This window comes from Copadichromis virginalis, linkage group LG14, assembly GCF_057382275.1.
Source record: "Copadichromis virginalis isolate Kocher_CV1m ecotype Utaka linkage group LG14, C_Virginalis_male_GT1.1, whole genome shotgun sequence".
Classification (NCBI taxonomy): domain Eukaryota; kingdom Metazoa; phylum Chordata; class Actinopteri; order Cichliformes; family Cichlidae; genus Copadichromis; species Copadichromis virginalis.
The window spans coordinates 17,556,308-17,571,159 of record NC_140631.1 but is presented as its reverse complement, the minus strand read 5'-3'; the positions used below and the strand labels follow the sequence as shown (position 1 = coordinate 17,571,159).

The 14,852-nt window shown below is 41.6% G+C and overlaps 1 protein-coding gene across 2 annotated transcripts in view; it reads left to right on the top strand.

Annotated features, from left to right (window-relative positions):
* The window catches only part of kcnab1a (potassium voltage-gated channel subfamily A regulatory beta subunit 1a), a 150,906-nt gene that overhangs the window by 48,847 nt on the left and 87,207 nt on the right, over positions 1–14,852 (top strand). The window contains exon 1 of one of the 2 annotated variants that reach the window (XM_085429635.1): positions 11,243–12,058. The exons of the other annotated variant lie outside the window; for it this stretch is intronic. Coding sequence (XP_085285761.1) covers positions 11,850–12,058 — 209 coding nt within the window. The 5' untranslated portion in view covers positions 11,243–11,849. Of the gene's footprint in view, positions 1–11,242; positions 12,059–14,852 lie in introns of those variants that run through there. 2 annotated transcript variants of the gene reach the window in all.

The window sequence follows — 14,852 nt, the reverse complement described above, 5'->3', positions numbered from 1 at the left end:
CACCTCCTGTAATTCCTGCATCACATTTCCTGCCTCCTTCTTTGCAGTTTGATATTTATTTTTGGCTTCTTGTGCTGTGCTTTTCTCTTCCTCCAATGCTTTTTGAGCTTGCAACAGTTCTTTCTTCATGTTTTCATTCTCGTTTTCTGCCTGTTGTTTTCTTATCTTCTCTCCTTTAAGTTTGAGACCCACATCCTGTAATTCCTGCAATACTACTTCAGTTTCAAACTTTGAATTTTTAGCTTCTCCTCTTGATTTTTCTGCCTCTTCTTTTAATTTGACATTTTCAGCCTGTATCATTTGAAATTTAAAATGAATCAGCTGTACTGTATTGTGAGGTGAAGCACTCGCCGATCCTCTTCTCGATCTCCCTTGATTCATTTTGGCCTTTTAAACAAAGGAACCAACGTTTTGTAGAGGAGTGAAGTGAAGTTTTCGATGTTTCTTCGTCAACTGTCGTTTGTCCTGCACAGAGATGCTGCTGTAGATGTGTCTCTAGCTGTGTCTGGATACAATGAAACATGCTGGAACTAAGTGCTTGTGTTGCACAGTTCTACTAAACATTCCATTTCATGCATGCTCCGCCCACATGGTCAGGAATGTCAGGTGCTGCATCTCCAAATGCTGCTCCCGTTGCCTAGCAATAACGGCTGTTTACTTTTTGGGGTCTGGTTCATTGTTTAATAAAGAAAACATGTCCAAGTATTGGGTGCTGAGGCTCAGCGCATATTCTAGCCTGCTGTGTGGGTGGGCAGCTAGAAATCACTGGTGGGCAACATGAGTGAGGAGAAAACTGGAGCAGCCAAGCAGGGAGCTGCAGGTTGCTGGTTTGAGTCTCTGTTCAGATGCTGGTGTCTCCTCTCTCTGAGATGTCTGCAAACTGTCCCAGATAAAACAATAAGGATAATAAACAAACACGTGACTAAAATAACAATTATGACTCTGATGTGTTTCATGTGTAGCAGGATGGCCTCTATACAGCAGTCGCTGCAAGCATCCACATCGCCACACTTACTATTCTTTAAGCAGGCGTGCTGGGCTCCTCCTAAGGAAAGTTTGAAACTTCATTTCCTTCATGCTGGTGAACTTTTTACCAAATATTTTCATCAAAGCTTCTCCATCACTGACAGGGATTGTTTGGATCTTCACACTCATCTCCACCAACCCTAAAAAATGAGTCTCACTTTGCTCATATAATGCCAGGAGTGTCTCCATATTCCACAAAAGTCTATGCAAACATGTAACAGTATCCCATATTCATAGAAATATTATTGATATTATAACAAAAGCTGTCACCAACACAATTGTCCCAAGTGCTTTTTTTATTAGTTATTGCAAATGCTTGACTGCAGTTCTTGCTAGATGACAAAACCACTTATTAGGTTTAGAAGGAAATGACTTTTTCTACATGAGGTAAAGTTGGAGAGCTGTTTCCCCAAACTAAATGAAATCATCATTTGAAAAACTACAATCTGTATTTACTCTGAACATCTGTGTTAACATTTGAAATTGGAAACATGTAAGTGTAACAAACATGTTAAAACATAAGAAATCAGGAAGGGGCATGTATAGGAATTTCTTTTACTTATGCATTAATCACATTATTTTATTGTATGATACCTTGGTGCCACTGGATTTTAACATGTCTCACACTCATACAGTAAGACAAATGCTGGGGGTCTAGTAAGGAAGTTGGGGGAAGCAGACAACTCCACAGGAAGAGTCTTTTGTGTCTTTGAGGACTCTGGTAGGAAGCAAGGGAGTGTGAACCTTAAGGTGTGAAACAGCTGTGTACTGCCTTTTGTTCCTGGAGAAGGTATTTAACTGAGAGCCATGCTAGGCTCAGGGAGACTCTGCTGACCGTCTGTCCCGCGGTCATGCAGGGACTTCATCAAGCTTGCTTGTCTGTTCTTTGTGTGTTTTGATTAAAGAATGTTAGCTACCGCTCACCGCTCGTCTGCAGGCTTTATTTAAATGGAAAACTTCCACAACAGGCAAAAAAAAAAAGCTTTTTGCTAAAAAAAAAAAAAAGATTTAAAGCAGAAGTTTTTTGCACTGCATTTTAAAATGAAAACATATTGCATTTATTTGCAATGAAAAACACACAGAGCAGAAAGTGTGTTACTGTTTTACATCCACAGACACACAAGAAAAGAAGCAGGCAACATGAGGTCAAGTTATGGCAATTTTATTTTTGTATGTCAGTACATGCATTCAGAATAGAGTTTTTAAAAAACAAACAAACGTCCCAAGTAAAGTTTGGGGGGATTTTTGTGAAAGAAAGGTTGAGAGAGGGGGAAGGAGGAAGATGCTGCTGGGTCAGTTCTTTCTCAGCAGTCTGCTCCAGAATCCCCTCCTGTCCTCGGCTTGCTTTTCTTTTGCCTTCAGCTCTTTTAAGGTTTTGTTGAGCTGCTCCTCGGCATCTTTAAATGTTTCTTTCAGCTGCTGTTTGGCCAGTTTCCCTTTGTGTTTGAGGAGCTCTTTAGCTTCCTTTTTGTGCTTTTGTATTTCTTTAAGTTCATCTTTGCAGCCTTTCTTGGTCACCGTCGTTTCTTTCTTGAATACCTTCAACTCAATTTTCCCTTCTGCAAGTTCCTCTTGCACTTTCATCAGTTCCTCCTTCATGTTTTGAGTGTAACTCTTTGTATCTTCCATTTCTTTCTTTGCTTCCTGTATTTTAATTTTCTCTTCCTCCAACACTTTTTGAGCTTCCAACAATTCTTTCTTCATATTTTCAATCTCATTTTCTGTCTCGTGTTTACATTTTTTCTCCTCTTCAAGTTGTTGCTTCACATGCAGTAATTCCTTCCTTAGTGTTTCAGCTTCAGCCATTACATTTGCAGCGTCTTGTGTTGCCAACTGCATTTTGCTTTTTTCCTCTTCAAAAGCTTCCTGCACCTCCTGTAATTCCTGCATCACATTTCCTGCCTCCTTCTTTGCAGTTTGATATTTATTTTTGGCTTCTTGTGCTGTGCTTTTCTCTTCCTCCAATGCTTTTTGAGCTTGCAACAGTTCTTTCTTCATGTTTTCATTCTCGTTTTCTGCCTGTTGTTTTCTCATCTTCTCTCCTTTAAGTTTGAGACCCACATCCAGTAATTCCTGCAATACTACTTCAGTTTCAAACTTTGAATTTTTAGCTTCTCCTCTTGATTTTTCTGCCTCTTCTTTTAATTTGACATTTTCAGCCTGTATCATTTGAAATTTAAAATGAATCAGCTGTACTGTATTGTGAGGTGAAGCACTCGCCGATCCTCTTCTCGATCTCCCTTGATTCATTTTGGCCTTTTAAACAAAGGAACCAACGTTTTGTAGAGGAGTGAAGTGAAGTTTTCGATGTTTCTTCGTCAACTGTCGTTTGTCCTGCACAGAGATGCTGCTGTAGATGTGTCTCTAGCTGTGTCTGGATACAATGAAACATGCTGGAACTAAGTGCTTGTGTTGCACAGTTCTACTAAACATTCCATTTCATGCATGCTCCGCCCACATGGTCAGGAATGTCAGGTGCTGCATCTCCAAATGCTGCTCCCGTTGCCTAGCAATAACGGCTGTTTACTTTTTGGGCTCTGGTTCATTGTTTAATAATGAAAACATGTCCAAGTATTGGGTGCTGAGGCTCAGCGCATATTCTAGCCTGCTGTGTGGGTGGGCAGCTAGAAATCACTGGTGGGCAACATGAGTGAGGAGAAAACTGGAGCAGCCAAGCAGGGAGCTGCAGGTTGCTGGTTTGAGTCTCTGTTCAGATGCTGGTGTCTCCTCTCTCTGAGATGTCTGCAAACTGTCCCAGATAAAACAATAAGGATAATAAACAAACACGTGACTAAAATAACAATTATGACTCTGATGTGTTTCATGTGTAGCAGGATGGCCTCTATACAGCAGTCGCTGCAAGCATCCACATCGCCACACTTACTATTCTTTAAGCAGGCGTGCTGGGCTCCTCCTAAGGAAAGTTTGAAACTTCATTTCCTTCATGCTGGTGAACTTTTTACCAAATATTTTCATCAAAGCTTCTCCATCACTGACAGGGATTGTTTGGATCTTCACACTCATGTCCACCAACCCTAAAAAATGAGTCTCACTTTGCTCATATAATGCCAGGAGTGTCTCCATATTCCACAAAAGTCTATGCAAACATGTAACAGTATCCCATATTCATAGAAATATTATTGATATTATAACAAAAGCTGTCACCAACACAATTGTCCCAAGTGCTTTTTTTTATTAGTTATTGCAAATGCTTGACTGCAGTTCTTGCTAGATGACAAAACCACTTATTAGGTTTAGAAGGAAATGACTTTTTCTACATGAGGTAAAGTTGGAGAGCTGTTTCCCCAAACTAAATGAAATCATCATTTAAAAAACTACAATCTGTATTTACTCTGAACATCTGTGTTAACATTTGAAATTGGAAACATGTAAGTGTAACAAACATGTTAAAACATAAGAAATCAGGAAGGGGCATGTATAGGAATTTCTTTTACTTATGCATTAATCACATTATTTTATTGTATGATACCTTGGTGCCACTGGATTTTAACAAGGGTCTGTTATGCAGAAATAACAGATTGTGTACTTACCTCACTAAAATAAAGGCATTTGCAATTGCATAGATTAATATTCATGCTTCATGGAATTAACTGCATAGATCATATTCATAGATGTAATATGCTGCACAGAACATGCCGTATTTCTCCAAATTATAGCCCAGACATATAATATTCAAAATTAATTTGGACCCCAGGTGTTTAAAAGAACCAGGTTGCTATATGTGGCCCGCTGAATAATTGGGGACGTATGATTATGAAAACAATTATTAAGCACTGATGTTCTAACACTACCCAATACAATATTAAATCAATTCAAAAATATTTTACTTGATCCCACAATTAAAAAAAAAAACCCCAAAAACCCCCAAAACTTAGGTGCAGCAACAGTGGGTATTTTCACACATACTAGTGGGATACAGCAGTACTTTGTTTTATTTTTTAACATCTGCCATTTCAATATTTTAGAAAAAGCTAGCATTGACTAATTTTTAAACTTAAAACAAGCAGTCAGACAATCATGCACAGGCCTGGACTGGGACAACATTTCAGGCTTTTATTTTGGTGTGACACCCTGGGGAACTTCAGCTACTTTCTGTCAGAGACCGTTGGCAACACTGATGGTTTCATGAGACACCCTCCCTCTCTCAGACACACTTGCCCCGCCCCGTGAGCGAGTATCTTAATCATCAGTAAGTAGGAGAGACTTTCTATCCAATCAGAGGTGAGGAAGGCGGGACCTGCCCCTACTTACTGATGAGTAAGATACTCTTTAAGCACACATCAATAAATATAGTTAATAATTCAAACTCTCAGAGCAGTCTTTGTTTTTTACTGAACGTTTCGCGTTGGCTTTATTTGTTTTGCTGCTGAAAAATCTCCCTACAGCTGGAGTTCATGATGCTGCTGTGTCCCAGTGTTTCCCCGCAGTGCGAACAGCTGAGCGGATTATGAAGCAGATACGGGAGCAAAGCGGTATCTGCATGACAGAACAAGCGACTACTGCCGCGCACATTTTTAAATTCAAGCAAACATGCTTCAGAGCTTTTTCAGAAAGTTCTGGTGCTGCTAAAACAAAGCCGCCAGTTACAGCTGGGAGAAAGCTTTCAGTGAGCTCTCCGGGATGATGAGCTAAAGTGAAGATCAATGGGGAGAAGCAGACGGATGCAACAGCTGTTTTTTAAGAGTTTTAAAACACGACTGTTGGGAATAATCTGCCCAACAGTCGTGTTTGATGGCAATGAGGCATGTTGTATAGAGCGCTTTGAGTACTCCGGGAGAGTAGAAAAGCGCTACATAAGAATCAGTCCATTTACCAGTGTTCATAGAATCTCAAAGACATAGGCTACCGGATTTAAGTTTGTTTACCTGCTTTATGTGTTGACCCAGAAACAGAGCCACCACAACTTAAGGATTGCCGCTCTCATTTCTCAAAAAAAAGAATAATTAAAAATCGTCTGACGTCCATTTTCTTTTCCATCAAGGCAGGAAAGTAGTTTGCAAAGACCGCGATTGTAATTATTGGGGGTGTCCAAATTCATGGGCTGCATCCTCCCGGGGACGCATTTGTAGACCGATTACGTCACAGCGACGCGCCGAAGGCTGACCAATGCGTCCTCCTTTTCCCCGAAGGATTTGAAGGATGGGTCGGGTGTGTCCTTCATGGCCCACCATATCCCAGAATTCATAGCGCGGCCCAGCCAAACTCCAGTTTCCGGCAATGGCAGCCACTACTAAGTTTTAAAATTACTCTTATTATTCTTTCTGGGTCATATAATAAACTTTTAACATATTTTCAGGCGAGAATGTGGGTGTGTAAACTTCAAATATCTGCTCGGTTTATCAAGATATCACATATTCGCAAAAGTGCTTCGACGTTTTCGGAGACGTCTGTTACCCAACAGCTCGATAGCTAGCCGGGAGCTCGAGAACGGCACAACTCCCGGCACATCATTTTCAGATCACCGCTGTCTTTCGCTACTCAGGTTAAATGTAGGTTTACATCCGGCCTACCCGACCTTCTGAGGACCCGGCCCACATAGCTCGCGAAGGCCGGGTCCTCAGGAGGATTCAGCCCATGAATTTGGACACGACCTCAGTGTTCCGATTACCAGTCCGGGACTGGTCATGCATGCTGACTGATAAAAAGCGCACCACGAACACATTTCATTGCAACTTACCGGCAGTTGTCTAGACGGTTAACAGACAGCAACAGATTCAAAGTTTCATTTCAAGTAATAGTGCATTACACAGACCTAAGCAATACAAGTAAAGTGTAATAGCTCATCACTTCAAAAATTACCATTTGCATGCGCTATTATATATTATTCACCCTGTGTAAATAGCTTACCTTCACTTCTGTGGTTCGATCGGGTTCGATGGAAGCCGAAAAAAAGACCCAGAATTTTCTTGCAGTCCCACTCAGTCAAAAAGCGCGGTCTGGCGCATGCGCAACATAAGACTCACGGTTTGGGGGTATATTTTACTGCATTTTTTAATGTAATGTTGTTACTCTTAAGAAAAGGGTATAATAAACCCATTACTTTATAATTCCTTGGCTGAGTGCAATAATAGAATAAATTTTATATGATTTGCATAGATTATATATACCTTTCTCCAAAATAGCTTTTATCAGTGCAGATCGTCAGATTGACAGGAAACGAGTAGCTTTTATTGTCGTAAGGACAAACGTCCCTGATGCTGTTGACTTACATCATCGCTCTCAGAGCAAAACGGCAAACAAAGTTGTAATTATGCAGTATGTACAACACAAACAGAGAACGATGTGCTGTAGTTCATTAATTTTAACAGCTCTCTAACATTTTTTACTTGTTTCTGAGAAAGAAATTGATTTTGTCATACTAAGATTTTATACACAACATATTTAATGCACAACAAAGAATGAAATAAGCAAATCAAACATTTTCTGCTGACGCTGCGAGAAATTAAAAGCCAAGTCTGATTTTTTGGAAATATAATTTGTTCGTAATCTACTATTAGAAATTATATGTGAGCGACTTTTAACCAAAAATCACATGAATAGATGCTCTAGGTAGAAAATACATCACGCAGAATTGTTGGCTGTGACAGCGGTGTGTAATACTGCGCTTCAAAATAACCCAAACACATGCTGCATCATATTAATGAATAATCAATTTTTCCACATCACCGCATAATTTTGCACACAAGACACATCGGTAAAAACAACTTGGACATTTCTTAATTTGCCCGGTGGGCCGATGGTGATTTTTCGCTTTTATGGGCCGATGATTATTTTTTGTGATGGTATAAACAATGAAAGGTGGTGAATTGGCCAGATGCTGGTGGTGGCTATGGCAGAGCTTCCACAGAGGCCAGCAGGTGGATGAGGGAAGGGGAGGCAGGGGGAGGAGAGACCTGAGACAGCTGTAAAAGCTGCTGGTCATGATATCGGTTTGGTTATCTGGTGACAGGAGGAGATGTCCTTACTGAATCATCAGAGCTGGACAGGTGATGGAGAAACAGGTTCACCTTTTAGGTGACATGAATGAGTTGAATTTATAAACTGTTTCTGAGAGACAAATAACACCAGGATGCTTTTCTAAGTAGCTGACAGCTGATAACTGTGCAGAGGCGGGTCTAGCAAAGTTTTGCCAGGGGGGCCAGGTGGGGCATTAACAGGGAAACGGGGGCACAAAGAAATACTTTTCTTTCTTATTCTCATTTCAAATGTCTAGCTTTTAATAAATAATTATCTGAATCTTATAACCAAAGTTTTTATCTGATGTAAAATCTATAGAAATCATACATATACCAACAAGACTGTACATCACTGTCACAACAGCGTCTTTATGGCTTTTCCTGTAATACTTGGTGGGCCGGTCTCTAGTCAAAATGCCCGGGCCGATTTTTTTGTCATAGTCCAGCCCTAAATGCTGAGAGTCCTTAGCTGTATACATTTTCATTTACATTTGATAAATTCTAAAAATGTATCATTTTTTGAAAAGTAGAATTGACTTGTGCGGGTTAAAACGAATCAGTGAATATAAAATTCCTCTAAACTGACCAATAAATTTGAATTGATAGAAGTTGATTTGTGGTTTGGATTACTAACATCAGCCATTACTAACACATCAGTCTTTGCCGAGCAAAACACTGAAATCCATCTTTAGCAAAGACAAAAAGTGTAGCAGTTTCTAAACCTTCAACTAACTCGGGTGTATAATTTCTAAAGATTTGCGCTATTTTGAGAAATGACAAATTTCCAGAGTACAGACAATATAGCAGGGATGCTGTTCTCCACAGATACAACATAACAAAACTGAGAGATTGCCAGTGATTCCCACTTCTAATCTACATAAACACTCATTCGTAGCTTGAGGTATCTCATGAGTGGGCTTTTGCTGACAAAGCTTATGACCCAGCATAAATACAACATGCGTGCACCCTCCCACACACACACACACACACACACACACACACACACACACACACACACACACACACAGGTGCAAAAGTAGGACACCGTCTTGCGCTCAGAGTTATGGATGTGTCATCACTTGCTGCTTATGGGGTAGCTGCAGGGAAAACAAAAACAAAGCAGAGACAATAAACAGAGAAAAAAGGCTCAAAATGTGCAAACTAATTAATGGATCATAGAAACAGGGCCACATTTTAAGCTCACAAGATATTTTAGTCCACAGTCCTGATATTGTAATCTGGCAGTTCTTAAGTTAGTTGGACGGCCCTAAATATTTCACATAGATCAGTAATGTATGTGCCTTCATGGGACACAGCTGCAAAAACTCCTGTGGGCTGACTGCTAGAGCATTTTCAGTTTACCTTGACCCAAAGAGAGAGCCAGAAGTGATACGTCGTTTAACTACCCCTGAAGTTTTAAAATACCCGTCATTACTCACCATTAAATCAAACCCAGAGTGTTGTAATTGTAATTGATGTTCAAATCCTGACAGTGTTGTTTGCGTGGATGTGTGGATGCGAAACTTAATGTATTTTTGATTTTTCTGCGAAGTGAACTGCCAATTTGTTTGAGCTGGGTGTTTTATGACACAACAGGATTCAGGTTTCAGTATAAAATGTATGTACTTAGATGTTGGGAAAGTTAAATCATCTGACAGAAGCTTCGGTGAAACAATGGGACAGTTTTTGAACCAACATGTCTACCTGACTTAATGCAACAGATGTTGAAACCTCACTGTTTTTGTTTCGTTTTGTTTTTCTTGTTCTTTTTTGTTTGTTTGCTTTTTGCTTTTGGTTGTTGTATTTTTGTATTTGTTGTTATAAAATGCAAAATCTAATAAATACTTGAAATTTGAAATGTATGTACTTATGCACTGTATGTATTTGTAAAAAACAACAATGTGATATTTACACACACACACACACACACACACACACACACACACACACACACACACACACACACACACACACACACACACACACACAAAAGACAGTCTGGAGCAGAATGCTCCATTTACCTCTGTTTGATACCCCTCATCGAATTACTGACAAGCACACAACAATAACACCTTACAACACACACACACACACAGTCACACACACACAATTGGATGTGCTGCGATCAAACACACAAAGATTTATAAATTCTGTCTCTTCTCAGCTTTGTTTAGCCTCAGCCTGCTCCTTTGCGGTCATTTTCTTTCTCCTGATCCCAGTTTCTCCACACCTCCCTCATTTCATTCATCCATCCTCTTCTCATTCTCTTTGATTTGTAGCTGCCTTTTTAGTTCGATGGATCATGTGCTAGGGGATTTCGGAAAACTGTTACTTTATGTCAGCAAATACTGTATAATCCTGACTTGCACATTTTTTATGTATGCTGCAACATCCATTTAATTTTCTAGTTACAAGCTTTATAAGCCAAAATTTCTCATTCATTCTGGTTTCAGGATGTGGCTTGGTGATAGGATATCTCACCCTTTTACCCAGTGTTGGGTACAACTAGTGCTAGTTGTACCCAACACTGAAAGCCTTTGAGACAAATAAGTAAAAAAAAACGGATGTAGTAAAAGACAAAAAAGAGAGGAAAAGAAAAAAAAATGAAATGGCTCAGAGAGGATCGTGGCTTAGCTTTGGTGCACTGACATTAAAGGTGCAGGAAGGAACCTTAGAAGTGTGTGACAGGTGAGCAGCAGTGAGAGACGGTGAGTGAGACAGGTAGAGTGGGAGCTAGAGAGAGAGCGCAACCGAGAGCGAGTGAGTGAGAGAGAGAGGCTGTCTGCTGCACCACATCTCTTTCAGTTCCCCTGAAGGTGCGCTTTTGGTAAATGTGGCTTCCCTGCTGAGAAAAAACAACAAAAAAATAAAAATAAAGAGAAGCCGGAGGAGCTCAAAACGAGCAGAGCGTCCAAAAACTGAGAACAAACATCAGTTAACGAGGGAGTCGGAAGAGTGGGGGGAGAAAAGAGAGGGGGAAACTGGGGCACGGGCACATTAGTAACACGCATTAACAAAGGACCACCGAGGAGAAGAAGTGAGGAGACGCAGGGGGGTGGGGGGTGCTGATGGCAAAAAAGTGCGATGGGGCACAGTGACAGCACCTGAGAGTGACTCCTCTGCTTTGTTTTGTCTGTCCTTGCTGCCCTGTCTCCTTATCCCTTTCCTGACCCTGTCCCCTCCTCCTCCTCCTCCTCCTCCTCCCTCGCGCTCTCTCGCACATGCTATCGCTCGCTCTCTCTTCCCACAGTCAGACCAGGGAGAGCGCAGCGCCTGGGTCGCATCTCCATCTCTCTTGTTTCTCTTTCGCTCCTCTGCCATCCTGCTGCACCCTCTCCACCTCCACTTATTGTCATTCTGCAGCTGAAACCCTGTTAGGAAAAACAAAAATCCCCCGGCTCTGCATCAGAGGCAAGACACAGGAGAAGGAAAAACCAGCGGGGGAAATAGATTGGGGATCCCTCACAGAACTGAGGAGTCTTTGTTCTTCTCTAGCTTTTGATGACTGACCTGTTCTGCTGACTCTCCTCTGAAAGGAAATACTTAAAATGGGACACTTGATTTGAGCACAGAAGGAAAAAAAAAAAGAGGAAAAGCTTTTCTTTCTTCCTTTTTTCTTCTTGCCGGTTTATCTTGCTTCACAGAACAAAGTGGTGCACATGGAGAGGGAGCATTTGCGAGAGAGCGACTGAAGACTGAAGTCCATTTACGAGGAAAATAAAAGCGAGAGACGAGGAGAACCCGAACAGAGACTGAGCTGAAGAGTCAAACAGAGGCTCCTTTCCCCTCCTCACTCCTTGTCCCGTCTGTAGTTTTCCTCTTCGCTCCCCCGACTGAAGCCCAGCCATGCAGGTGTCCATCGCCTGTACGGACCACAACCTGAAGAGGGGCAATGGGGACCACAGCAAGCAGAGCGCCACCAGCCCCAATGTGGTCAACCAGGCCAGGGCCAAGTTCCGTACCGTGGCCATCATCGCGCGAAGCTTCGGCTCCTTCACGCCACGCCACATCTCACTCAAGGAGTCGACGGGAAAACACACTGGCATGAAGTACAGGTGTGTTAGAGTATGTGTGAATAATGTGCAGTGCACTAAAGCGAGGGGCACCAATACTTTGTTTTCTTGTGTGTCCATCTCATTTACCGTATCCCAATATTTTTCTGTTATACTTACCTACAAAAATGCCCTCATATCAGTGGAGATGTGTCTATATTCTTTAATCAGTTTCAGTGTTGACGTGACATTTGATCATGTGTTTTTAGCAAATGTTTTTTTTCTCCAAAATAGGGACCCAAAGTTTTCAGATAAAGACTCTTTAGATGCATCAGCTCTTATTTAAAAAACAACAACAACAAAAATGATTGTTATCTATATCTGTAGTGACTTTCTCTGCCTTTAATCGGAAGCACCTTCTGCCAAACCTGTGTTATATTTGCTGTGAGCTTGCGCTACACTTTTAAAAATTGTGATCTGCAGACTCCAGACTGATCATTAAGTCGTGCAGAAGCTGCTCAGCCTGACGGGACTCGTAAATATAAACGCCGTCGTCTACGTGCCGGGAGATTACCGACAGCTCCCTCGGGTTCATTGCCTGTTCTGTCCGTTGCTCTGACTGCCTCGCTCCTTACAGTTCATTTACACTTTCTTTATGTCTCACACATCGTCACGCACACATCTTTAAACCTCTCCATCTTCCTCTCAAATGCTGAAATTCTCATGTCTCAGAAAGCCATGAATGGAAGCAGAGTCTTCTTGCTCCTGCCTCTCTCCCACACACCTAAACACTTTTCTGTCTCCTCTTCTCTCGGCCTCTCTGTGGTGTGCAGAGACAGCTCTGCAGTGTGGGCAGAGCGTCTGAGTTGGATTTGACCTCAGCAGTATTGCTGCTCAGCTGACTTGTGTGTTTGACTCTCATCGCCCGGAGCTTCGAATCTTATGTAAAATATGGTGGCATCGCTTCATTTCCGAATCTCTGCGGATGACGGCGAAATCGAGCTGAAAAGCACGTGTCAGAGGGTCTGAAATGACTGCTGGTTTCTGTGCGCGTAGCGATGAGACGGTGATGCACTGCGTTCTATTAAATAAAGCTGTTTTTATAAAAGTCAACACTGTGCCAAAGCAGAAACTCGATCTGGCAGCGATTTTGCTGCAGCTGGTAAGTGTGTGGCAGCTGAAGCCAAATCAAAAATCTGCAAATGTGGCTACTTTTCATGCTCTGATGGTGATGAAAATGGTAATTGATGGAGAAAAACATTTTTCCACTTCCAACTTTGAGCAAAAGTGCAAGTTTTTTTTTTCTTCTTCATTTTTTTGGATGGAAAGTGTGAAGGTATTGAACCATTGTTAGTATGAGTGATTTTATTCAACTTCAGCAAACATCAGTTGACAGCTCAGAGTTACAGTTTACTGTGAGGGCGTCTGGATGCCTTGTTGATTACTTGTGACATGGGTGCGTTTGCTTTGCACATTGAAAGGTAACTGAAGTCTTCCTCACTCCTTTTTTATTGGCCAGAGCTGCAGAGAACACACAAACTGATTATCAACAAAACATAGTGGCTGTACTAAATATTCTCTAATGCTTAATGATGTTCGGAATAACGATGTGATGATTTATCCTCTAGTCTATTAATCGTCATTCTTTATCCTGGATATGTTGGCTTGGAAAATTGTAAAACTTTTCAGGCTAAGAGCTTCATTACATACTCACTGGAATATGAACTTGTCTAGACGCCGGGTTATGTAAGTGGGTCGTGATACTGCATGACCAGTAACTAGAGACAGGTGATACGTCACCCTGTGATGAACACCTGTGACGCACCTGAAGTCAAATTTGCAGAGCTACACTTGGCAAGGAAACTGTGTTATTAACATGAAGAGCCAAAGGAGTCTAAAAACATTATCCCACTTAAACTTTACAGTCATAAACCGCCACAGAGATCATCCCAGCGTTGTTTACCATAGTGCCGCGTCAGCGCTTTGATGATGTGAATTTAGACGCTCGCAGTAAGCTTTGGGAAGATCAGCGATTCACCTCACAGTGGGGGTCAAACGAGTATTGATTGAGCCGCCTTGAAAACAGACGTGGTTGGCAATAGCGCTGACATTACTGTGATGTCAGTAATTACAAGCACTGCAAATGAATTGCAGTCATTCCTTACTGATCATCAAATGAAGTAAACTAAAAAAGAAAATCCCAACATGTTGAGGTGATGTGGAGAGCTTACTGTTGTGGGTTTACTGTTAACGTTCTTCTGCTGCTGATGTGGGAAGAAAACAAGCAACAAGCAGACAGTTGGCTACAGTGATGCCATGAGAGTAGTGTTGTGTGTGTGCCAGGATGTTACAGCTTTAGTCGTGCTTGTGTCAGCACAAATATGCCCACAGTTCAGGCAGAGTGTGTCTGTGTATATATAATATATATAGCAGCTTAACAATTTAGTTTTTCCAGTTCAACTTTAAATGGAGCTCTGTACACATCTGCACACACTCCCTTAAACATGGCTCCCTGTACAGGAGAGTGAGCCATATGCCAGCACAGTCATCCTGTCAGTTTGTCTTCAAGCTTTCAGTTGACAGACGGTGGTGAAAACATGACTTGTGACAATAGACGAGGACAGGCTAGAGTTTCTTCTCACTGCTGCACAGAAACAATGAGCAGAAAGATGGAGAGAAAAGAGGAGAGAGATGGAAACGAAAAGAGACGGAGAGACGATACCAGCGCGAGTGCTAATCGTTCCACGCAGCATTGTCTTCTCCTGACAGTAATGCTGATGGACAGTATGGGAGGAGATAGTCCCACACTGTCCATCTCTACCACTCTTTCCCATCTCTCTCTCTGCTTCTTTTCGTT